The 26,925-nt window shown below is 41.5% G+C and overlaps 1 protein-coding gene across 3 annotated transcripts in view; it reads left to right on the plus strand.

Annotated features, from left to right (window-relative positions):
• Positions 1–26,925, plus strand: part of PTPDC1 (protein tyrosine phosphatase domain containing 1) — a gene marked incomplete at its 5' end in the record, with an annotated part of 164,202 nt that overhangs the window by 91,092 nt on the left and 46,185 nt on the right. For 2 of the 3 annotated variants that reach the window (XM_082266075.1, XM_082266074.1), the window contains 2 exons: positions 22,549–22,720; positions 24,157–24,237. In XM_082266075.1, the coding sequence (XP_082122201.1) occupies positions 22,549–22,720; positions 24,157–24,237 (253 nt within the window). Of the gene's footprint in view, positions 1–12,064; positions 12,276–22,548; positions 22,721–24,156; positions 24,238–26,925 lie in introns of those variants that run through there. The other variant, XM_082266073.1, reaches the window with a different exon arrangement.

The raw sequence follows: 26,925 nt of genomic DNA on the forward strand, positions 1-26,925 counted from the left end.
GTGTATTTATTAAAAGTCAGCAGCTACACTTTTTGTAGCTGCTGACTTTTAATTAACACAAAAGCCAGTGGAACTCCACTTTAATGACCAGGCCATTTTTGCGATTCAGCACTGCGTTACTTTAAAGGACAATTGCACGGTGGTGCGATGCGGTATGTAAATAAAATTGATGTCCTTTGTTTCCCACAAATAGAGCTTTCTTTTGGTGGTATTTGACCACCTGTGAGATTTTTATTTTTTGCGCTATAAACATAAAAATAGCGACAATTCTGAAAAAAAAAAACAATAATTTTCACTTTCAACTGTGTAATATTCCCAGAAAAAAAAAAATCAATTTTTTTCATACTTTTAGACCAATTTGTATTCTGCTATATATTTTTGGTAAAAAAAAATCTCAATAAGCGTATTTTGATTGGTTTGCGCAAAAATCGTGTCTACAAACTAGGGAAAAGATTTATGCCATTTTTATTTTTATTTATTTTTACTAGTAATGGTGGCGATCTGCTATTTTTGCAGGACTGCGACATTGTGGCGGACAGATCAGACCCTTAACTGACATTTTTTACACTTTTGGGGGGACCAGTGACATTACTACAGTAATCAGTGCTAAAAATATGCACTGTTACTGTACTAATGACACTGGCAGGGAAGGGGTAACACCAGGGGCAATCAACGGGTTAAGTGTGCTCCTAGGGAGTGCTTTCTAACTGTGTGGGGGATGGACTCACTGGATGAACACAGAAACCTGTGTTCCTAAATATGAGGAACACAGGATCCTTGTGTTCATAACTGACAGGACAGCGGTCTGCCTTGTTTACACTTCAGTCTGCACGGGGAGCGATCATGGGTGGCAGACGGACATCACGATCGCCGGACCCGCTGATTGGCTCTCCCTCTGGCCAATTGGTGCGTGCTCCCACTATCTATTACACGAAGCAACATATAGGTATGTTGTTTCATGTAATAGAGCTGACCTGCCGCAGTAAAACTACAGTGGCTGGTTGGCAAGTGGTAAAGCAACCTTCAGCCCAAGTTTTGGAATGTTAGCATAGACTATAGCAAGTTCTGGCTGTATCTTTAAACAAGTTGATTCAAGTTTTGCTGAAGTTTTCTGAATCCTGCTAGCATTTTGTTTACAGGCAAAAATGGGGTTCCCCTTGTGGGACTTTATAGGCACATAAAATTTAATATATATGAAAATATATGAAAAAGGTAATTGAAAAAATGTTATTTTATTATAAACACAAAAATATAATAATGATTAAAGACAGAACAGGCAAGGAAGAGAGACAGGTAAATCAACCACAGTAGTCTGAACTGAAACCCAACATGTTTCGAAGCCAAAGGGAATTTGCTTCTTCTTCAGGGGATGGTTCAAACGGTACTCTAATGAATAAGAAAATATAAAAAATATAAAAACCAAGGATTTTTGAAGGTTTTTTTAGGAAGAAAACATTCCAACATGACTCTTTAGAGTTTTACATAGTAGTTCTGATGACATTAGCGAGTACTCACAGGGTTGAAAAATAGCTGTGCTCAGGTAGCCTGCACGGTTAAAAACATCTGGTGGGTGCGAGTGTCCTTGCGACCGAATGCAATAGGCAAGATGGTAGATGGGTATACTGGTCAGTAAACCAACAGCTGTTGAGGTCAGGTGTGTAGCCCACAATCAATGGACGTCTGAAGTCCTTAATTTGGAGAAGCCAGGAGCAGCCTTTAAACATAAGTAAATGGCAAGGATGTAGGTAGCGCCGGTCTGAAAAGTAGACAGATCAGGGCTAAATAAATTGATATATGTAGTAAAATGAGCAAAGAAAGGGAATTTGTATATTAATGGATGTCGGCATGTAGAGTAGCCACATGTCTATATATAATATAATAAAAATGTAGGAAGCATTATAACAAAAAGTGTGCCAAAAAGGTAGCCCAACATAAAGAGGGCAATAGGGCCACAATAGGGTGTAACTGCATATACAAAGCCGATCAAAGAAAAAGGGGGTTTTGAAAGGAATAGGCAGGAAATTGAATGAAAAGTCAATACCTGGATGTTAATGGTAGTAGAGCAAACGGCGTCCTCTCAGCACCACAGCCAGCAAACAAATGCGCTGGCTGTGTGTTGCGAGAGGTGCACTATAAGAGTGCTGGCCGATTAGCACAAGGCGTGTATCAGCTGGCTTCAAGGGAAGGGCTTCCCGGAACGCCGGTGCCGAGCCCGCCCACAACCAACATGCGTCACACATGACGCAACGTGGGCGGGATCGGCATCTACGCTCCACCGACACGGGGGTCAGAGCCGGAAGTGCAGATGCACTACGGCTGCCGATGGGTCCGGGCTGAACCGCAAAGGGAACAGAGGATGGAAAATAGGACCAAGCTACCACGCAAGCGCGGTATATGTCTCCCCGTGTCGGGACGCCCACTGAAGGAGGGGCACCACCCGGAGTCAACACGGATTGCTGAAGAGGATTTACAAAAGCCAAATTGATTTAAAAATGCAAGAAGAATATAAAAGAAGTATATCATAATTATATCAATCAAAAATAATTAAAGATTGTGATTATTGCATGTAAATATCAGCAAGGACACGACCCGCAGATGTAGACAATTGTAGACACTGGAATACAAAATGACAAGGTCAACATGCAGGGAAGAGAAATATGCATGCAATATATGTCAATAACAATACAGCAAACATCAAAAAGCATGCATATATAGTTATACATGACAATATCAAAACATATGATTTTTGTATTAAGAAGAATTACATGTTACACAATATGGTACAATATAAATATACTTGAGGCCAGGACAATAGAACATTTACATATGTGGACACTGAGAATAATGTAATGTTATATAGAAGCCCTAAGTATGATTAAGGGTAAATAGCCGTCTGGTTAAGGCGGAGAGAATTAAATCTCCATTCCTCCAGAGTTAAAACCCTCTAGAAAGGGCTTGAACAATAGGGATCCATTAAGTCCTGGGGGCTCAGTGGCCCTGAGCAAATAGATCCACCTTAGTTCAAGTTGGAGGAGGGACTTATTCCAGTCCCCTCCTCTAGGGGCGGGGTGAACTCGGTCAAGAATCAAGAACTTAACCTTAGGCATTTTGCCGGCATGTACAGTAGCCACGTGTCTACCCAAAGGTAGCTCAGGGTCCGCTTTCCTCATGCTTAAGAGATGGCGGTATGCGCGTTGCCAGAACTCCTGCTTGGTCTTGCCAATGTAAAAACACTGGCAAGAACAAAGCAGGAGATAAACCACGCCTATCGTGCGGCAATTGGCAAAATGCTTAGGTCGATAGACATCTCCATTGGGCAATATGGGGGATCTTTGTGTAAACATGTAGCCACAATATTTGCAATTGCCGCACATATATGTCCCTCTATATTTGCAACAGGTGGACATATCAGTGTCGCGGAACTCGCTACGAACTATTTTGTCTCTCAATGCTGGGGCCCTTTTGTAGGTGAAGTTAGGTGTATCTGACACATATTGGCCCAATATAGGATCCGAGGCCAATAGGTGCCAGTGTTTGGAGACAATGCGTCTAATTTTTTGATGTTGTTGATTATAGGGAGTTATAATCCTTATTGTGTCTTCCTTGCTAGGACCCACTGGTGTTTTTGGAGCTAATAGTGTATCTCTATCACTCTTAAGGGCTCGTTGGTAAGCTTGTTTTAGCGATTTCTTAGAATAACCCCTACGTAATAGACGTTTTTGGAGGGCGTCAGCAGCCGCTTGGAATAGTTTGAGGTCTGAACAATTTCGTCTTAGCCTCAAGTACTGACTAGTGGGAATTGATCTAAGTAGAGGGGTAGGGTGGAAACTTGATCCATGCAATATTGTGTTTCCCGCGGTGGGTTTGCGGTAGAGGTTACTCTGTAGGGTTTCATTTCCACTACGTGTAATCTCGACATCGAGGAAGGTAATCCGATCAGGGTCCATGTTCATTGTAAATGAAAGGTTAAAGTCGTTCTTGTTCAAATGAACTAAGAAGGCTTGGAGGGATTCCATAGGACCGTCCCAGATGAGGAACACGTCGTCGATGTACCTGGTCCAAAAGGGGATGTGACCAGTGTACATCGACTTCGCGTCGTCATCCAAAAGAAAATGTTCCCACTCCCCCAGGTACAGGTTGGCATATGACGGGGCACAACAAGTGCCCATCGCTACCCCCTGTACCTGGAGGTAGTGGGAACCATTAAATGTAAACACATTATGCGTGAGGATATGCAACAATAAGTCCAACATAAACTTGCCATAGGCATCCAGTGGGTCCTGACCAGATATAATATGCTTCACAGCTGCAATACCCCTGGAGTGGGGGATTGAGCTGTAGAGAGCCTCTACATCGATGGTGACTAAAATCGCGGTAGGGGGTATCCAGAGGTCCTTAATTTTGTTGATGAAATGAATAGTGTCCTTTGTAAAGGAAGGTAACTTATGGACAAGGGGTTGAAGATATGCATCAACTAGCTTACTTGCGTTGTCTGTAATAGATCCGCATCCCGAAATAATCGGTCTTCCGGGAGGGTCCGTGGTACTTTTGTGTACCTTTGGGAGGCCATAGAATGTGGGGGTGACAGGAAATTTAGTGCGGACAAAATTCCAAGTGTCTTTGGAAAAAACGTTGTTAAGGTAGGCAGTATCCACCAACTGATAAAATTCCAAGTGAAACTTGGTAACTATATCTGGTGTGATACGTCTATACCAATTGGTATTATTTAAAATATTTGTGCACATTTTGGTGTATTGGCTATTGTCCATTATCACAATGTTCCCCCCTTTATCAGCCTGCTTGATGGTAATAGATTTATTAGTTGCCAAGTTGTTAATTGCCTCTCTTTGTGCTTGAGAGATGTTAGGTTGGGATAGCGGACGTGTATTTAGTTTTTCAACTTCCTTTGACACTATTTTTAAAAAAGCGTTAATATTCGCATTCTGAATGGGAGGGTAGGCATCAGATTTTTTGCGAAAATCAGTGCCTACTATCTTTTGTTCTCTGGATTCAGGCGGGATACCAGCGAGTAGAGAGGGAAGGTCCACACGATCTATAAGATCCTCGTTTTCTTCGAGGAGAGTAATTAACGTGTCTAAAATGGGATCCTGTTCATGTGGTTTTTGTTTGCCTTTGTGATAGATGTATTTGAAATTTAATTTACGGGCAAATAAATGGAGATCCTTGACAAAATCAAATTTGTTAATGTTATTCGTGGGGCAAAAATTAAGACCTTTTTGTAATATGGATAATTCAGATTCGGATAATTTGTAGCTGGATAAATTAATGATAGAAAAGTCCACATTATCTTGTGCTAAGTTAGTGGGGGAATGGGGAGTGGCAATGGGGGGGGGGGTTAGGTGAGGGGAAGAGGTGATGGGAGTGCAAGTGTAAGTTGTGAAGCTCGTTGGTGAACCACATCTAAAAAAGTTTGGTCATCTAGATGAGTGATGGAGGAGTGATGTGTAGGTAAGTTAGACAAATTGGTAGAGGGTGGTATTTGTTGTGAGGGGGGGATGTTAGACAATGGAGGTATTGATGGTGTAGGAAAAAGGGATAAACCCTCTTTGTGTTGAGGTTGGGTGTTGGACTTTTTAGATGCTGGGTCTGAGCCAAATGCATGGGGGCGTTTGGTGCGTTCCATTGGTGTTTTGTGGTTCTTCACAAAAGGTGGTAATTTAGTTGTTTGTTGAGGTGCTGGGGCATTGGTGTCCCTATTAAGTGGTCGAATGTAATGTTGGTTATTTGTCCAATGGAAAGCCTTGCCTTGTAAATAGGTGTTTTTATCCTTGTTGAGAATTTTTTGTTTTTTAACAAGGGTATTTTTATTGAAGGTGTCTAGTTGTTGTTTTAATTTAGCTTCCCGATGGGGAAAAGTAATGTGACTTTTATACCTTTTTAATTTTTCACATGTAGAAGCTATGTATTTATCCAGCTCTGTGGTTCTTAAGGAATACTCCTCAATGAGGAGGTTCATAAGAGCCACAGAGCACTGTTGTAGGGCTTGTTCCCATTTGGTTTTAAAAGAAGGAGTTGGGTCCTCAAGTATCGGAAAAACTTGGGCTCTTAGGCCAAAAGGGCTGACATTTTCTTTTATGTGTTCCTGGAAATATCTTATGTTCTAAAAGAACATCGATTTTTTCTCTAACATTTTGGACAATTGAAAAAACATAGATGACAATTCTGTCTCTATAAATTCATTGTCCTCAAAATCTTGTTGATATTGTTGCATGAGATTATTCCAACTATCCCCGATGAGACCTGACAAAATGGTGTCCTGTGTCATTATGGAAGTCAAACAGAAAATCAAATAATCAGAATGATAAACAAATAGAATATTTAGTTTTTTAGAGGGTAAACTCTAGGATAAACTGCAGAGGCAAAAACCTAAAATAAGCGGTAGGCTAAAGAAAGCGGCGGGGGCGGTATCTACTACCAAAAATGAATAGAAAGGGTGCTTCAGCCTAGCGCTTTATGTGTGCCACATCCCTAATAATATTAGGCAAAAATGGGGTTCCCCTTGTGGGACTTTATAGGCACATAAAATGTAATATATATGAAAATATATGAAAAAGGTAATTGAAAAAATTTTATTTTATTATAAACACAAAAATATAATAATGATTATTATCAAATAATCATTATTATATTTTTGTGTTTATAATAAAATAACATTTTTTCAATTACCTTTTTCATATATTTTCATATATATTACATTTTATGTGCCTATAAAGTCCCACAAGGGGAACCCCATTTTTGCCTAATATTATTAGGGATGTGGCACACATAAAGCGCTAGGCTGAAGCACCCTTTCTATGCATTTTGTTTACAGTGACCACTTAGGGCAGAGTTCCAACCTGTATTAAAAAAAACTAAGTCAGCAGATACAAATACTGTAGCTGCTGACTTTTAATCTAAGGACACTTACCTGTCCAATGAGCCCACAATGTCGGCACCCGAAGCCGACCCGTGCATCAACTCCAGGTGCAGGCATCGGCATCCTTACTAAGTTAACCACTTAAGCCCCGGAAGATTTTACCCCCATTCCGACCAGGGGGTATTTTGCGATTCGGCACTGAGTGACTTTAACGGACAATTGCGCGGTCGGGCGACGCTGTACCTAAACAAATTTGGCGTCCTTTTTTTCCCACAAACAGAGCTTTCTTTTGGTGGTATTTGATCACCTGTGCGATTTTTTGATCACGCGCTATAAACAAAAAAAGAGCGTCAATTTTGCAAAAATAGCAATATTTTTCACATTTTTTTATATGAAATTCCCCCAAAAAAAATTTAAAAAATCAAAATTTTTTAGCATTTTCGGCCAATTTGTTTTATGCTACCTATGTTTGGTAAAAAAAATCGCAAAAAGCGTATTTTGATTGGTTTGCGCAAAAGTTATCGCGTTTACTAACAAAGGGAAAGATTTTTGTCATTTTTGTTGTTTTTTTTTAACGCGTAATGGCGGCGATCTGCGATTTTTTTTGCGGTACTGCGACATTGCGGCGGACAGATCGGACCCTTGACTGACATTTTTGACACTTTTGGGGTTACCAGTGACATTTCTACAGTAATCAGTGCTATACATATGCACTGTTACTGTAAAAATACACTGGTAGCGAAGGGGTTAACTTTATTAGAGAGGGAGGGGCTGTGTGTGTCCCTAGGGGCGTGATTCTAACTGTGATTGGCTGTGGCTTCAGATGTATGAAGAGTGATCGACGGTTCTATATAGAAGAACCGTATGATCAGCCTTCATACACCGGGGAGAATGACAGGTGGCTTGTTTACACAAGCCGCCTGACTTTCACCCTCTCCCCCGCCGATCGCCGAAGGACCGGCGAACATCGGGTCCGCTGGTCACACGCGCGGGGGGGTCCGTGACCACGTGGGAGCGCGCCGCTGGGGGCGCGCGCTCGCTCCCTAGACCCTCACAAGCTAGTGACGTAGCCCTACGTCACTTTGCCTGTGAGGGGCTGACTGCCGACGTAGATCGGCGTTAGGCAGTCGGCAAGTGGTTAAACAGGAAGTGAAGCCTTCTGAATGGTCCTGTGTGTGTCTCCCAGAAGGCAGCGGGGGAAAGGAGGAGGGGTCGCAAATGAGTAGGTCACCACGGCGCCCTTACACGGAAGTGGGAGCGGGTACCTGTTTTTGACAGGTATCGCTCCCCCCTGCCTCTGAAAGGTGGCAAATGTGGTGCTGGGGGGAGGGGGGGCAGATAAGCGGAGCTTCCACTTTTGGGTGGAACTCTGCTTTATCTCTTCCTATATAATCTGTGTTTAACCTCCCCAAACTGAAGCTGAAGGGTGCTTTAAGGGCTTCAAGTAAAAAAGAAAGTTACTTGTAGCTATCAAAAACATTTCTAATACTTTGTGAAGCTTGCCGCAGATGCTAATCTTTTAGAAGCCAAAACCCTTAGAAGCAAGGCCTTGATGTGACAGTCAGACACTCGTTGTCACCCGGACCGCCAGCCGCAGTTTTATGTTGCTACTTTGACATTAAATACCGGTGTTGTGGCAGCAGATAGCTGCCATAACCCCAGTATTTTCTTAGAGGGCGGATGGTCCTCTTTCACATAAAGGTGGTCCCAGCAGCGGATTCGCCACAGGATCACTTTTATGGGCAGCGGGAGAGGTGCCCCCTCCTGTCGCTTCCCGGTCATTTTCCCTGCTTACCGGAGCCATCGTTAGCTATAAAAAGATCCGGTCCATTCGGGTCCTAGGCAGGAAGTCGAGTGAGGGCAAGCTGGCCCCCCCTCAACTCTATGACCTTGGAGGACCGGAGCGATGTCATACGTCGCTTCCTCCCAACAGCCTTAAAGGGCCCATTTTTTTTTTTTTGCTTTAACCACTTTACCACTAGAGGATTTTGCTGTCTTACGTCTGGGCCACTTTTTGCGATTCGGCGCTGTGCGACTTTAACTGACAATTGCGCGGTCGTGCGACGCCATACCCAAACGAAATTTACGTCCTTTTTTCCCACAAACAGAGCTTTCTTTTGGTTAATCACCTGTGCGATTTTTACTTTTTGCGCTATAAACAAAAAAAGAGCGTAAATTTTTAAAAAATAACAATATTTTTCACATTTTTTTATATGAAATTCCCCCCAAAAAAATGTAAAAATCAAAATTTTTTAAAATTTTTGGCCAATTTGTTTTCTGCTATGTTTGGTAAAAAAAATCACAATAAGCGTATTTTGATTGGTTTGCGCAAAAGTTCTTGCGTTTACTAACTAAGGGAAAGATTTCTGTCATTTTTGGTGTTTTTTTTTTAACGCGTAATGGCGGCGATCTGCGATTTTTTTTGCGGGACTGCGACATTGCGGCGGACAGATCGGACCCTTGACTGACATTTTTGACACTTTTGGGGGTACCAGTGACATTACTGCAGTAATCAGTGCTATATATATGCACTGTTACTGTAAAAATGACACTGGCAGGGAAGTGGTTAATTTTATTGGAGAGGGAGGGGTTAATGTATGCCTGGTGCTTACTGACGTGTGTGGGGGGAGGGGACTGTGTGACACAGGGACAGATCGGATGTTCAGCTATGCTGAACCCTGCAATCTGACCCTGCCTGTCACTTAGGAGATCCACCCGCTTGTGTTTACACAAGCAGGCGGATCTCCACACTAGATCCCCGACGATCGGGGAAGAGCAGCGGCAATCGCCGCTGCTCCTCCCCTGGCCCGACTCCCGCTGTGACTGAATACAGTGGGAGCGCTCCTAGGTCTACGTCGCCAGACGATAACGAACCACTTTGCCGCAGTAGTGCTCGAGTGAGGAGACGGCAAGTGGTTAAAGTGTAGACGTGAGATCTGAGGTCTTTTTGAACCCAGATCTTCACGACAGAGGACCTGTCCTGCTTATTTCTATTACAAGGGAAAATTACATTTTTTTTTTTTAAAGGAACAGTGTAAAAATAAAAGGTAAAATAAATAGGAAAACATTTTTTAAAGGGCCCCGTCCCTCCGAGCTCATGCACAGAAGCGAACACATACGTAAGTCGCACCCACATATGTAAACGATGTTCAAACCACACATGTGAGGTATCGCCGTGATGGTTAGAGCGAGAGCAATAATTCTAGCCCTAGACCCCCTCTGTAATTCTAAACTGGTAAACTGTACTTACTTTTGTTGCCAGTGGTTTAGACATTAATGGCTGTGTGTTGAGGTATTTTGAGGGGACAGCAAACTTACACTGTTATACAAGCTGTACACTCACTACTTTACATTGTACTACTTGTTACATTGTAACAAAGTATAATTTCTTCAGTGTTGTCACATGAAAAGATATAATAAAATATTTACAAATATGTGAGGGGTGTACTCAATTTTGTGAGATACTGTATGCATCAGCATATTGAGATACTGTATATGCCGTACACCATTGGGGTGGAACTGTAAGCATTTGAGGTCATCATAATTGCCTTAATTTTAGTGTGCCCTCCTGTAGATATGCAAGCCAACGGGAGGAACCATAGCATGCAGGGGAAGAGATGTAAAATAATTGTAATGCCAGGGATCAGCAAAGAACCAGAGCTGGAAGACATAGGCCACCATAAAGAAAACTATGCATGCTGTTTTTGTACAGCATGGAGTTTGTTGTCTTTTACCCTGTGCTGACAATGTCAGTTTAATCCTTTGTTTCTGTACTCACCTGCTATGTACCAGGATGCTCTGCACCCTTGCTGCTCCAAAAGATATCAGTACAGAGGTCTCTGTTCCCGGCTATGTCTGTTTCTTGATGTTCTGGCTCCATTCACATCTGAGCACATTGATTTAATGGCATTTTTTGGGCTTTTTTTAAGCTCTTTTGCAGCTTTTTAAAGCGTTTTAAAAGTGTATTACAAGTGTTTTACAGCTTCAGGCGTTTTTGTTTAGCCAATAGAAAGCACTAGGGGGAGGAGAGGGAGAGGAAATTAGTGGCGGAGAGCTGCTATTGGGCTCTTTCACGTGGCCCCCCTAAATTTTTATTCCGCTGCGGCACTTTTTTTTTTTCACGGACAGGGATGACACTTATGTTATCTGCTCCGTATGTCCGCATATCATCCCATCCATTTGCGGATGATATGCGGACATAATGTATGTCTATGGGGATTGCGGATGTCAGCGGATGACACCGCTGACATCCGATTTTGCATCCGTTCCGTTTTTTAAACGGAAGAAAAATAGGTTCTGTTCCATTCCAAAAAACGGAACAGAATTGAAAGGACGAAAATCGGATGTCAGCGGATGGTCATCCGCTGACATCCGCAATCCCATTGACATGCATTATGTCCGTTTTTCATCCGCAAAAAAATGGGATAAAATACGGACATACAGAGCGCCCGTGTGAAAGAGCCCATTATTACGAACATTTTTCTGCTCAAGTCAGGTGTTTCTATTGAAGTCTGTGGGGCCAAAAATGCTTGTAATCTGCCTAAAAGAAACTCATGTACTTTTTTGAGCTTCAGGTGTTTTTCTTCAGGCGTCAGAATGCTCATATGTGAACAGGGGCCATTGAAATGAATGGGAATTTTGGTAGTTGGGCAGTTTGGAGCCTCAGAGCTGAGCGTTTTATAAGCTGGGAAATGCTCAGGTGTGAACAGGGCCTAATAGCAGGCAGCTTGTGGTTCCTTTTCTTAGGCAGGATTTTCATCATTAAATGTTTGACATGATGGACAGGTTCATTTAAAAAAAACACTCCATTCAAAATGTCTTACTTTGTTGAAACAGTTCTGCAACAATGGATATTGCATTGAATATAACTCTTTATCTAGATTATATTTTACAAAGTGCATATTTGATATATCCCTGATTGTTTTATGTAGAGTAGACAAATTCTGCATCATTTTATAACAGAGATCAACTCTGCTAAGAGTTTATTCTCATTGATCTGATATAGGTGCATTACAGCTCTATGAGTAACATGACAGAGCCAAGCTGTTCGTTACTATAGAAACCCCCCAGCCTATCACGAAGTGCTATGAGATGCTATAAATTCATCATCACACATTTCTTACCAAGTTGTAGTCTCTGCCACTTAGAGGGATAGGTCATTGCACAGCTGGCTGCTGACTTTATACCATGCAGGGGTCGTCCCGAAGGCTCTCCGCTGTGAACATTGTCAGCAACTTCCTCCATGGCCGCAGATATTCCACTATCCCTGCTGTGGTCCGTCTCCAGAGAAGGCGCAACTCTGCCATCGAGGTCCTGTCATCATCCACTCACAGGGTCATGGTGGCCATGTCTTGTGTTAGCCCCGGAGATGTGAGTGCTAACTCTCTTCAGAAAAAGAGTTAAGTTTTTTTTAATTTCTGGATTTCCCTTGAGGCTAAATCAGTGAGTAATCCTTTTGAAGAGGTGTACGTCTTTTCATATAAAACAAGAACGTCATTGGTGTTCTTCGTCTTCCTGTATTGTGTTGTGCGTTAAATTATGAATGTATCGATCTTTTGCAACTTTAAAGAGCAATTTCAGGCAGTCGATGAATACAGTCAATTAAGCTGCCAATTCTATCTAGCAGGTATTGCGTCTTTGTGGAAGACAGAAAGTTCCCTCACTTTGCTTTTTTTTCAGTTCTTTGTATACTGTTGCAAGATTTTAAATAAATATACAAGTGCGGCACTGGTGACAAATCATCTAGTGCACATCCATATCACACTAAGTCCCCGTACACACGTACTGATTGTCGGCCGAACGATCGGCCGTCTTTTGTCCGGTGCTGTCCTGTAGGTTGAAAAGTGCTAAAGACTGCACACGAATTTTGTCGGCCAACAACAGCCGACTGCAGAAGTGATGTGATGGTTAACTTTCCGTGTGTTTTTTCTTCTCTGAGCATGCCCAGTCTTGCTCATCTGCTGTTTGTCGGCCGAATTCGGTACTGACTGAGGAACAATCGGCCGTTCTGGTGTTGGCCAACAAAAATTTTAAAGCCTGCACACCAGATTCTGTTCGGCCGAAAAGTCGCAGTCGGATGTCGGAAGCATCATACTAACAAGCCGACAATCGGCCGATCGGACGGTGGCCGAATATTTACGGCCGACAATCGCTACGTGTGTACAGCCTTCTGTCCTTCAAGAGTCTCTTGAAAGAACATCTTGAGTTTGAAATGATTTGGGAACCCTGGGCAGCCTTTGTAAATGTTACTATTTGATAAGTCTCAGGTACTGGCCTGAGTTACTGACCTTTCTTCCATTTCCCCCTCATTCATTTTTATCTCCCACAGTGTCTTCAGGAGCAGGGCCGCAGGAACCTCCTTCCCTTCTTTTCTCTCCTATCTCCTTTCTCTCTTTTCTCTTTCCTGCCTGTCTGCTTCTTTTTCCATATCTCTACCTTCTTCTTCGCTCTGTTCTCTATTGTTGGTTATAACGTGATCATAACACTCTGCTAACGAACCCAAACGAGAGGGCTCCTAGGGCACGGTTCGGAGTCCTTCTTCTTGATTCAGTTGGGTTTGGTTCGGAGTATTTTAATCTTCTGTTGTTCAGGTTTATTTCTAGACCCACCTAGGGCCGGTTGATAGACAACTTTCATGCTGTGCACCATTGGAGTGTAGATTATTTGAGTTACTACAAGATTGCATAGTTGACATGTGGAGCACCTCCCCTGAGACACAGTGTGTTCCCTTTTGGGGTGTCTTGGTAGTGGTGCTCTACTATCACGGGAGCGACCCCCCGAAACTACTAGATGGTGACCTTCTTCTGAGTTATATTCGTAACAGTGTCTGATTTCTTCTCCTTTTTGACTCTTGTTATGATTGCTGCCTTGATTACCACATGCCCACTTAACAATAATGTTCTATGTTTTCCAACCAATGTTTATTATGGGGTCGTTTTCATTGCTGTATCATTTCTGTTGTTACATGTCTTTGTTACTCTCTAATAAAAATCATTGAAAGAAAGAACATCTTGTGTGTTGCCTTTAGTTATAATCATCCATATGTGCTCTTGTAAATCCACTCCAAGTGCTATTTACCACCACCAGATGTACTCTCACCTGGACCTACTGGCTTTACATATCATGCTTGGTCAAGATTGCGCTTTTAAGTCAACCAAGGATAGCAGACCAATAAAATAAAAAAAATAAAAAAGGATAGCAGACCAATATATAGCCATTCTTGCGGAGCTCGAAGTGGTCTTCTTATATCAACAACTCCTGGGCTCTCCATGCACATCCCAGAGCCATTTAGCACTTGGAGTGGATTTACAAGAGCACATATGGTGGATGATTATAATTATAGGCAACACACAAGATATTCTATAAAGAGACTCTTGAAGGACGTTTTGTGATATGGATGTGAACTAGATGATTTTACGCAAGCGGCACTTGTATATTTATTTAATATATTCTTTGACTTGTATGCGAGTTGAATTTTGGTGCATAGCTGCTTTGAACACTATTATTGATTTATAGTTTTCGAAAATACATATTTTGTGGTTATATATTTAATTTCTTAGGGGAAAAACACTGTAGCAGCTCACAATGGATAATATTGTTGCCGTTGCAAGATTTTACAGAGTTTCTCAAATGTAAGCTGGATGGGTCTGCTTCCTGTAGCCTGTGCTGTTTAGCTTCTTCTGTCTCTGCTTGACTGAACTCCAGTTAAAGTTGAACTTTTAAGGCAGATTTGAATCTGACTGGTGGCTGTAAGAGACGTCTTAGTACTTACTATCGATATGTTAAGCTTACTGTGTATAACAGACAGATAGGATCCTGTTGTGGGTGTGTTTATGAAGTCCTCTATTAATGTGGGACTAAAGTGAAAAAGTAAAAATTGCAAGCAGGCAGCTCCTTTATGCTATGTCTCTTGTCTCCTGCCTGTTTGCAATGTTCTTTAGAATGTACACTGAGCTGTACATGTACAGCTCAATATGCATTCTTGGCACGCCTGGGTACCAGGATAAATGAACTCCAAGGCCCATGTACAGGAGTTAACTTGTCTTGACCCAGCCAATCAAGCTGGCTGAAGACCATCTACCAGTAAGACAAATGATAGAAGTGGTCTGGTGCCACCAGTGGCGCACCCCAATCCCTATAAGCCATACAAACAAAAAAACAGAACAATGCCCTGGGACTTTTAAATGAGATGCACCACAAATGGCCATAGAATACAGAATAGACATAATAAATGGATATATTGAATGGTCAATACACTAGTCATCCTGTTTTGTCAAAAGTAATTACAGTAAATAAATAGTAAAAACAGTGTATGATACATGCTTGAAAGGTTACAGATGTCAGTACATGTTTAAAAAAGAATCTTAAAATTTGACGTGTTTCGTGAGATGTCGCTCACTTTCTCAGGAGCGGATGCGTATAAAACATGTCTATAAAGTAAAACATAAATATTTAGAGTATATAGCATATAGTAATAGTAGGTATTATGCTTCAAGTTTTAGGGGACACCATTAATGGCCCCATACTTACAAGTTGTCTAAGCTTGAATTTTGTGGCAACATTGCCAGATGGTAACAGTCAGGAAAATGTCTGGCCCGGGAGCTGAGGTGCGGGACCAGGGAAGACCCAAGAGGGTGCAAATGAAAGGTGAACCCAGCATTTGTAAAACCAAATGTGTCCATTCATTGGTGTCATCCAGAGTAATTACTGTAAAAAAACAATACAGGTATATATTTTTTTAAACATGTACTGACATCTGTAGCCTTTCAAGCATGTATCAAACACTGTTTTTACTATGAATCGGCTTTATTTACTTTTGATAAAACATGATGACTAATAGTGTATTGACCATTCCATAAATCCATTTATTATGTCTATTCTGTATTCTATGGCCATTGATGGTACATCTCATTTAAAGTCCAGGGGCATTGTTCTGTTGTTTGTTTGTATTCACCAGTAAGATTTCCGCACTGGTGGACGTTGCATCTCAGGAGTGAAGGTAATTACGTACCCGTGGACTTTAGTTTTGCTTCAAAAGTGAAAACCGACTTAAGTGGTACATGAATTTCGATTTCAATGTCCTATAATTAGTGAAATGGAGATCACATGTGTGAAGTCAAGGGGTTGTAACTGACTTTAGTACAAATACCCATGTATCTGGAAAATCCTTAGTGAGCCAGTATCATGGCAAGTCCTATACCATGAAAAAAAAAAAAGACCACTCCAAACACTATGGTGGATACAGGAGCATTTTCAAGTCACTAAATAGAAAGAGAATGGCACCTGTCAAGAGCAGACTGTGCAACCAGAAAGCTAGTGAGAGAGACCATCAAGGGGCATATTGATGGAGTTACAAGCCTCAGTAGGTACGTTTAGAGAGACTGTGCTTACAACTGTTTCCCGGGTGCTTCATCTGTGGCAGCTTTATAGGAGAGTGTCAAAAAGAAAGTTATTAACTAAAATTCAAACAACATATTGTATACAATTTGCCAGGATGCATGTGGGATTCCTTGATGTCAACTGCAAGAAGAATCTATGGTCTGATATAACCAAAGTTGAGCTTTAAGCCGTCAGACTAAATGCCACACCACATGGCACTCAACATAAACAAACCACCCACACTGTGAAGCATGATGGTGACAGGATGGTACTTTGGGAATGCTTCTCTGCAGGTGCCCCTGGAGGGCCTGAGGGGTAAATGGTAGAACAAATACAATAAAATACAAGGAAATCCTGAAGGTAATCTGACATCTGCAAGAAACTTGAGCCAAGGGAGAATAATTATTATTATACACAAAAATGGCCCCAAGTAAAAAGCCAAAACTTCACAAGAATGGCTTAAAAACAATATTGTTTGTTATGGTCCTAGAGGCAAAGTCACCGTCAAAATTTAAATCCAATAAATTGCAAAGCTGATAAAGACCTATCCAGTTATTTCGTGTTTTTCTTATTGTGATTAATTTAAATGTCATTACAGAGATAATTAGCTAATTAGTGACAGAAATGCATAATTCAATTAACTGTTATTTAATGTTCTATGATAATAATTTATAAATACTTCCAAGGAGGTGAAATTTTATAAGCACTGTATGCGCATCAGTACAAACAAATGGCAACCACCCCAGCCTATTATGAGCCTGTGCAGCAAGGAGCAATTGGAAGGTCAACGCATGTCAAAAAACAGACAAAAATCACTTACCAGCCAGCCTGCAACAAACTAAATTGTCCTGTCTTACTGTTCACGTTAAAAACAAGGGGTTTAGTTTGCACACATTTGCAAATACATGTGTAAGATGCATGGCCACGTTAAGGCACCCCAGTGTACTGCAGTCCTAGCTCTATATATTTAAGGGTCTCCCAAGTTGGAGAACATGTATAACAATGGATAGATTAAGGGCAGGTATTACTGGAGGCAGCCCATCCCTCCTTAAAGGCACAGGGATGCACTGGACACCCAGCAAAAGCTCTCTATGTGCATCACTTGTCTGTTTAGCTGAGCGCTTTAAGGGGTGCAAGAAGGCTATATGTAGGAAATTTTCTCATTACAGGTTTCCTGTAAATACTTTATAAGTGCTTGCTTAATGTGACTGTAAACCCTCACATATACAGAGTGAAGTAAATAGCCTCAGATGGTACACAGCGATGAAACAAATCGTCCTACATAAGTTTTACTTGTTTATTTGCAGTCTTCTCTTGTCTACAGCTCTTCAAATGTGCAGATTTGTGATAAAAACATCATGCATCTGTGAGGAGTACAGAGGAGGGGGTGGAGAGCTGCAGTTACAGCTCTTATACACTGTGTGAGAGCTGATTGGAGGAAAGGGACACACAACACTCCACATAGGCAGAGTAACGAAGGAATATGCAGAGCTGTATTCTAAATAGACAAGCTCTTTGTTTATCTCCCTCCCCGACACAAATTTCATCTCATGTGTTGGGAAAACTTCTCAGAAAGTACTCATGCTGATAACAGAGGAGCAAAGCACCAGAGAGAAACGACATTTAGAGCTTTTAAGATAGACGAGTAAACACTACAGATATATGTGCTTAGGTCAAATTTCATGACTGGGGTTTACAACCAACTTAATGACCTGCCTATAGCAGTTATATGGCTGTGCGCAGGATCACATATACCCATGTATTATGCACAGCGGGAGCCGATCAGTGGGTTTTGGGGACTCAATGTCCGCTGGCAGCCGACAATCATTCATTAACCCTCCTCTTATGTTAGAATTCCGTTACTATCCATGATGTTAGGGTCAGTTTTGACCCGTGTTTTAAATCAGCCATAAAATACCCTCTGAATAATTATTTATCATCAAATTTGTTTCTTACCTCTTGGTTACCTTGTTAGGCTTCTTTATCCTTGAAAAGATTGGTTTTAATATTTTTGGTGTGACCCCTAGACCTTTCTTTTGATAGCATACCTCTCATTGTCAAATTGAAAAAATGGTAAAATAAAGTCAGCAACTCTGAAATGAATTTGTCCTATGTTTCTTCACTTTATTTAGAGAAGCAGACAAGCAGGAAAAGAGATAGACCCCTCCCTAACTACAGCTCACAGGGTTGAGAGGGGATTGGCTGTCACTGTTACTAAGCAGAGAGAGTGTTTATGATTTCAGTTTTGGCACTTATTAGTGTCCTAAAATCCTATATTATAACTGGGTCGGAATTGACCCTAACACCATGAACGTCTTAATTTTCACCACAGTATTTTATAATTTAGTGAAAAGGATTATTTTTCTATTACATTGTTTAAATAGAGGTTCCTGACAAAGTAAAAAAATCTTGATGCAATAAACAAATTTATGTGATACTTATAGATATTCAAAACCTGAAAACGGGTCAGTTTTGACCCTAACACAAGAGGAGGGTTAAACAGGCAGAACAGCAGTCTGCATATGTAAAAAAGGCAGATTGCTGTTCTGTCAGTACAGAAGGCATGGATCCTGTGTTCCTGCAAAGCAGGGACAAAGATCCATGCCTTCCCCTTGTAAAAGCTCCTCCCACACAGTGCGCAAACACTGGCTAGGCATACAGTTAACCCTTTGATCGCCCCTGATGTTAACCCCTTCCCAGCCAGTGTCATTAGTACAGTGACAGTGCATATTTTTAGCACTGATCACTGTATTAGTGTCAGTGGTTCCCAAAAAAACTGTCAGTTAGTGTCCAATTCGTCCACCACAATATCGCAGTCCCGCTATAAGTCACTGATCGCCGCCATTACTAGTAAAATAAATAAATAAATAAATAATTTCACGGGACACACAGAACTTGACTCAGAATGAAGCCCGCACAAGTTCCCCCATAGCAAGTGGCTTGCTATGGGGGCACTCATGGGGGGAGGAGCCTAGAGTGCCAGTGGGGGACCCCTGATAAAGAGGATAAGGGCTGCACAGGGAATGCACAGAGCAGGTAAATATAACATGTTTTATATTGAAAAAAAAAAATAATATATATATAGGTTTACAATCGCTTTAATATGCGCTTTGTTTTTTTTGGTAGACTTTGTTTTATACACCTTAAGTTGTTTAAAATAAAATCCATCCGTCATTTAGATTTGAGTCACAATCTCATTCTGCATAATGTTTTGGATTGAGGACATTTTTTTCTTTTCTATCCAACTCTGAACATTGCACATCTTATAATCTCCATAATTTTCTATTGTGAATAGAAACTGTGTCCTGACATTTGTTATGTGTTAACACAGTTAACGCGCAGTAAGTGCTTGATGTGTGGGCAGATTTTTATTCCTTGCCGTAAGCCAGTTTTTTTTATTTTAAACCCTTTCACTGCCATGCTCTGCTCTTCACTTTTAAACTCAGGTGACCTGACCATCTTTGCAATTTTTCCATTGTGGTTTTTTTTTTCCCCTTACAGCTTTCAGAGTTTGTGAAAGACCCCCAAACCCTACATTTTCTGAAAGCATAGATTAAGTAAAATAAAAAGAAGGGGTTACTTTTTAGGCTCTGTGAAATTTGCGCAAATGTTTATCAAAACAGTATTTTTACTACAATACACTAAAATCATTCCTAGCGAATACAAACACAGCAAAACGTACAAAATTCCTGCTAAATTCCTACTAAATATAAACGCTAAATCTGTATTAGGTTAATAAATAAAAAATATTTGGTAACTTTTAATTTTGTGGCATTTTGTGAAATGGTGAAAATTGAAGGTATGCAAAAAAACTGTAAATAAGCAATTTATTCTAAAAATCTGAAGGTTATCAATTTTCACTTACAGCTTTCAGAGTTTTTAAAAGACCCCTAAAGCCCCCCCTCCAACCATACATTTTCTGAAAGCATATGACCTGTTCAGTTCAGGGAGGAGCACCTGCACCCACGTGGATTTTAAATTGGGGGCAGCCACTATATCCCAATTGACATCATTGACTCTCATCCGATCCCCTGGACGGATGGAAAATAGGGTTTCCATCCGTCCAGATTTCACGGACAGGATCGGATGCGGATGGCAGCGGGTGTCAGTGGACATGTCTCCGCTGACATCCGCTGCCCCATAGGAATGCATGGAGGATCCGATCAGATTCGCCTAAAAAACTGACAGGTGGATCTGATCGGATCGCTTGTGTGAAAGGACCCTTAGGCAAAGATCTTAATAGTCTGACACCCTCATTGCTGAATTAGACCTATAGATCTGCAATCAGCAAAATGTATTCCCACTGCTGATTGGGAAGCTCAAGCTCTGATTCAGCAGGGGCCTTGTCAGACCTCTGCAGAGAGACCACTGTTTCCACACAGAGAGCAATGAACTTTCTCCTCATCGTGCTGGCAGGGAACAAGCTTTTCTACTAGAATGTGGCTACTTTATGAAGGAAACAAACTTTAAGATTTTGCACAACTTTTGTTTTGAAATGTTTTGAATGTATTTAGCTGATATTAAACGAAAGCGCAAGCTTTTCTCTAAGCCAAAATATTTTACTGCATGAATGTGAAATATTTACCTTTTTATGCTCTATCCTCACAAAAAAGATTTTATCTCCCAGGGTTGCCCTTTATAGGGTTTATCTCCAGCATTTCTTGTCCAAGGGACTGGACCCATGTGCCTACTTGGAGGTCAGAACATGACCAGACTGAACCATGTGCAGCAGAATGACCGATCCTCTCAATGCCCCTAGAAGCTCTAACCGGGTAGCGTTGACATTCTACTACAGCCTGCAGTAGTAGAATCCTTTCAGCATGGGGTGGATTCTCTTTCCACCGAACCCTACTTCTCCCTTCCCAGCTCCTCATTCTTCTGATCTAGTGTTACAGATCTGTGTCCTGTAGCTCCTAATTACCTTGGAGCCTAGGACACCAATATGGCTGTGTAAGGGCTATAGTTAAAATAAGAACCTTTAATGGAATTAAAATAGGGATTTGCTATGTTAATATACTGTATGTAGGGAAGCTTATTGCAGTACTAGTAGAGTTACTAGCTAGTAGCATCTGCATGAGCAATCTCAGTAAAGGAACAACATCCTCACACCGTACACCACTAACAGACATGCCCCTCACTCCTGATTAAGAAATCTATGTATCTGCAGGTAGACTCTAAGGGTCCATTCAGACTAGCGCGACTTGTCAGCCTGACAAGTCACGCTCGGTCGCTCGCCATTGATTAGCACAGGACCCGTTCTAATAGGAGCGACACAAGTCGCTCCGACTTAGAAAAAGGGTCCTGTACTACTTTGGGGCGACCTGGGAGCAACTTGCATTGACTTCCATTATGTGAAGTCCCTGCAAGTCGCGCCGAAGTCGCGGTGTCGCCCCTGGAAATCGGATCGCGCCAGTCTGAATGGGCTGTAAATGTTTTCCCAGAACAGTTTTTCATAGTTTAGCTACAAAGATATTAGACAACTGTTTATGCTGTATATTCCATCTGAATGTTCTCCGACTATGTATACCAGCCTTTCTCAACCTTTTCAACATAGAGGAACCCTTGAAATAAATTTCTGGTCTTGGGGAACCCCTGCTAAAAATTAAAAATCTACAACTCATGACACATTAGTGTGACAGTCAGTGGGAAGAATGCTCCTTACTCTTGTCATCATTGGGAAGAATGACCCCATTACAGATAGCTAAAATGAACAATGGTGTAATTGGGAACTTATCTGAGAGGCAAAAATTGTCCATTGCTCAAGGAACCCCTAGCAACCTCAGGAGGAACCCACAGAACCCTGGTTGACAAACCCTGATGTATATGAATGTTTCAGTGTGTACTAACTATGCAATATACTGTATATTACACAGGACACAGACTCTGTTGATGATATTAAGGCTTTATTGTAATTGGTTTGGTGTATTTTACTTGTTACTATGAAAAAATTAGTAAGCAAAAAAAAAAAATACTTTTGGATGGCATCCACCTGGCAAAGAGAAGCAAGTAATGTCCTAGATTTAAATATGTCCACCCTAGACGAGACCAAATGTAATGTACGAAAATCTGACATCTATGAACAGCCCTGTTTTACATGCTGGTACCTTATTGGTTTATTTTGCGAGACTCTGTTTTATTGACCCCTGTTTTAAATTAGGGTGAGTGTATTGGCACTTTGGATTTTAACTGTGATATTTTTTCTTTAAGTAGCAGAACAATTATATTGGGTTTGGACAAATCCTATGCTTAAATAATGACATCATTAAATGCCATTTATTGTTTTTATGACTTAGGAAGTGGCAGACGTCCAACTTCGAAATACACCAAAGTGGGAGAGCGTTTGCGGCATGTCATCCCGGGTCACATGCAGTGTTCCATGACGTGTGGTGGTCGTGCTTGTAAATATGAAAACCCTACTCGATGGAGTGATGAGGAGCAAGCTATAAAGGGGCTTTATTCCTCCTGGTAAGTTCATCATTGACTAATACCGCTCATATTTAATTCAGTATTAGTATCTAACTTGATTGTATCTGCCCAGGAAGCGAGAGTACTGTTGGCTGGAGCAGGGTACGGGGGGTGTTGGACTGCTAGAGACCTGGGTCGCTTCTTGTGTGTTAGAAAATGCAGTCCAACTCTCCAGCGTCCTGCCCCCACAAGTTTTTAATCCTTGTAGAGGTTTGCTTGGACTTTAAAGTATTAGTAAATGCTAGACAGTTTTCTTTCCATGCACCCCCCCCCCCCCCAGTTCCCAAATTTTACCTATGGTCACCTTAGCAACCTGGCTAGCTAAAGGAGACACCTGCAAAAGGGAAAGTGGTGGGTGTGTTTTAGGGACTGGTCTAACCCCAAAAAAGGGATATTTTATTTTTGAAAATTCTTTTTATTGATTTAAGCAAAAGCAAAACAAGGCCTCGGGGGGCATACCCCGGCCAACAAACAAAACACAGAAAAAACAGAAAAACACAATAATAACCAAACCCAAAGGAGGTCGCCAACCAGGACCTCCCCAAACAAACTGCTCAGTGCCCATTCTAGGATGACAGCATACGAAAAGTGATACAAAAACGAAGTCAGGAATTCTTATTCTCTCTCCCATCGTGGCCCACCCCATCCCCGGCTCCGAGTCCCGCTCGTCTACCGTAAATGTAGAAGTAACTCATACCTGCCAGACTTTTTCATATTTCTTAGGGCAATTCCTGGAGATATATGTCGCCTTGTACAATGGCACTACAGCATTAACCAGTCCCTTCCAAAAACCCATGGCTGGGGGGAAGTGTGATTTCCATTTGAGAACTATCGCCTTCCTTGCATAGAACAACAGGATACCTATAAGGGTGCGTGTTGCCCTGGCCGTCGCCAACTGGTCTACCAGGCCAAGGAGACAAACCCCCACCGTTAAAGGAATCGATGCGGAAGTCAGGGTAGAGATAAATCGAGTCACCTCCAACCAATAGGAGGCGATCTGCAGGCAGTCCCAGAAAATATGGGAAAAGCCCGCAGAAGCACAAGAACATCTCCAGCAAGAAGCCGAGACACTGGGGTAAATACGGTGTAACCGCTGAGGAGTATAATATATTCAATGCAGGATTTTAAATTGAATCAAAACAAAAAAGGGATATTTTTTAAGGAAGAAGACTAAACATAACATGTAAAATAAATACAAAAATGTGTTTAATATAAAGAGTGACAAACATACTGCATTAATATTGTTGTTTTAAGGAGGCTTCCTTTTAAATAATCTTCTAGATGTGCTTGGTAATCACTCATCTTTTAAGGATATATTGCAGATGGATTTTACCTTTCAGATGTGCAAGTTGAACTGACATCTTTAAATAGCCAGACAACAATACCTGCAAGACAAAGAACTGATTTAAAAACATTTTTATTACTTTCTGTTTCAGGATCACAGATAACATACTTGCAATGGCGAGACCCTCAACAGAAATCATTGAGAAATATAATATCATCAAGCAGTTCAAGAGGTAAGGTGGTTCTCTAATAAGTGGAGTGAACACCATCCCTGTTTTCTGTCCTTTTAAGCCTCGTACACACGCACAGATTGTTGGTCGACCGATCGGCCGGCTTTTGTCCAGTGTTGTTTGTTGGTTGAAATGTGCTCTAGACTTGCACTGGACTTTTGTTGGCCAACAAAACCCAACTTCAGAAGTGATATCATGTGATGGTTGACTTTCCGTGTGTTTTTTTCTTCTCTGAGCATGCCCAGTCTTGCTCATCTGATTTTTGTCTGCTGAAATCTGTACTGACTGAGGAACAATCGGCCGTTCTGTTGTTGGCAAACAAAAATTTTATAGCATGCACACCGGATTTTTTTCGGCCGAAAATTCGCAGTTGGTTGTTGAAAGCATCATACTAACAAGCCTACAATTGGCAGATCGGACGTTGGCCGACAATTTACGGCCAACAATCTGTGCGTGTGTACGGGGCTTTAGATTTAATGTTTTACTGATTCGGTGTGGGGCTCGTGTAGATGGTTGTTGTTGTCAAAGGTGGCCTTGTGCGAAAGTCTGCTTTGGAACTGTCTCTATAATGAGATAACCTTACTGTATGTACAGTATATGATAAGGTTCTCTCTTTGGCTGGCCAAAACAGAGCGATTTTCTTTCCTGCAACCACGGGTGATTATAACAGCCACTAGCAATAATTGCTTCTAAAATCCGACAGGCTGGTTGTACCCAGGTTGATTGATTAATCAACTTGGGTACATTCAGCCAATCAACTGACCAAGATTCCAACCCTCTATGGCTGGCTTTAACCACTTCTGGACCGGAAGATTTTCCCCCTTAATGACCAGGTCATAGTTTGTGATTCAGCACTGCGTTACTTTAACAATTGCGCGGTCATGCGACGCTTTACCCAAATAAAAGTGATGTCCTTTTTTTTCCCCACAAATATAGCTTTCTTTTGGTGGTATTTGATCACCTCTGCGACTTTTATTTTTTTCTATAAACAAACAAAGAGCGACAATTCTGAATATATATATATATATATATATATATATATATATATATTTCACATTCTGCTATATAACATTCCCAAAAAATAAAATGAAAAATCAAAATTTTTTTAACATTTTAGGCCAATTTGTTTTCTGCTACATATTTTTGGTAAAAAAAAAATCGCAATAGGCGTATTTTGATTGTTCTGCGCACAAGTTATCGCGTCTACTAACTACGGGAAAGATTTATGTCATTTTTTTTACAAGTAATAGCGACGATCTGCGATTTTTTGCGGGACTGCGACATTGTGGCGGACAGATCCGACCCGTAACTGACATTTTTGACACTTTTGGGGGGACCAGTGACATTACTACAGTAATCAGTGCTACAAATATGTACTGTTACTGTAATAATGGCACTGGCAGGGAAAGGGTTAACACTGTGGGTAATCAATGGGTTAAATGTGAGCCTAGGGGAGTGATTCTAACTGTAATGGGCGGGGCTTATGGAATGACCATAGAGACCTGTGTTCCTACATAGAAGAGAGAAGAATGGTCAGCTGTGTTTACAACAGCTGACGGTTCTTCTCTCTCTGCGGGGAGCGATCGTGGGTGTCAGGCGGCAATCGGAGCCGCCTGCCCCATGCATTAGAGTCCCCACTGCCGAGTGGGGGCCGGAGCGTGCCGCCGCCGCCGTGCGCTTGCCCCCTAGCTGTCGGCGCGTGACCGTCGTAGCCCTACGTCGGTTCGCGCAGGAGGGCCGCCCTGCCGCAGTATATATGCGGTGGGCGATCCGGAACCGGTTAAATCCTGTTCTGTGTAGACTACTGTATTTTGTCTACATATCCAGTACCTTCTTCACCTCCCCAGATAACTTAGGTTTGAAAAAGACAGGATCCACCTGTATATTCCTTGGAAAGGATCCTATTGGCACCTAATCTGAAATTTTCATGGATTTCAAATGGTGGTAAATGTAGGGGTGTACTTATTTTTACATGTAAAAAATCAGCATTTTTGTTAATTAACCACTTTACCACCGGAGGATTTTACTGTCTTACGTCCAGGCCACTTTTTGCGATTCGGCACTGTGCGACTTTAACTGACAATTGCGCGGGCGTGCGACGCCGTACCCAAACAAAATTTACGTCCTTTTTTTCCCACAAACAGAGCTTTCTTTTGGTTGTATTTGATCACCTGTGCGATTTTTACTTTTTGCGCTATAAACAAAAAAAAGCGTAAATTTTGAAAAAATAACAATATTTTTCAAGTTTTTTTATATGAAATTCCCCCCAAAAAATGTAAAAATCAAAATTTTTTTAATTTTTGGCCAATTTGTTTTCTGCTACCTATGTTTGGTAAAAAAAATCACAATAAGTGTATTTTGATTGGTTTGCGCAAAAGTTATTTGACTTACAATTAGACCCTTGACTGACATTTTTGACACTTTCGGGGGTACCAGTGACATTACTACAGTAATCAGTGCTATAAATATGCACTGTTACTGTAAAAATAACACTGGCAGGGAAGGGGTTAATTTTATTGGAGAGGGAGGGGTTAATGTATGCCTGGTGCTTACTGACATGTGTGGGGGGAGGTGACTGAGTGACACAGGGACAGATCGGATGTTCAGCTATGCTGAATCCTGCAATCTGACCCTGCCTGTCACTTAGGAGATCCGCCCGCTTTGTTTACACAAGCGGACGGATCTCCAGAC

Source organism: Pelophylax lessonae, assembly GCF_965119305.1.
Source record: "Pelophylax lessonae genome assembly, chromosome: 8".
Lineage (NCBI taxonomy): Eukaryota > Metazoa > Chordata > Amphibia > Anura > Ranidae > Pelophylax > Pelophylax lessonae.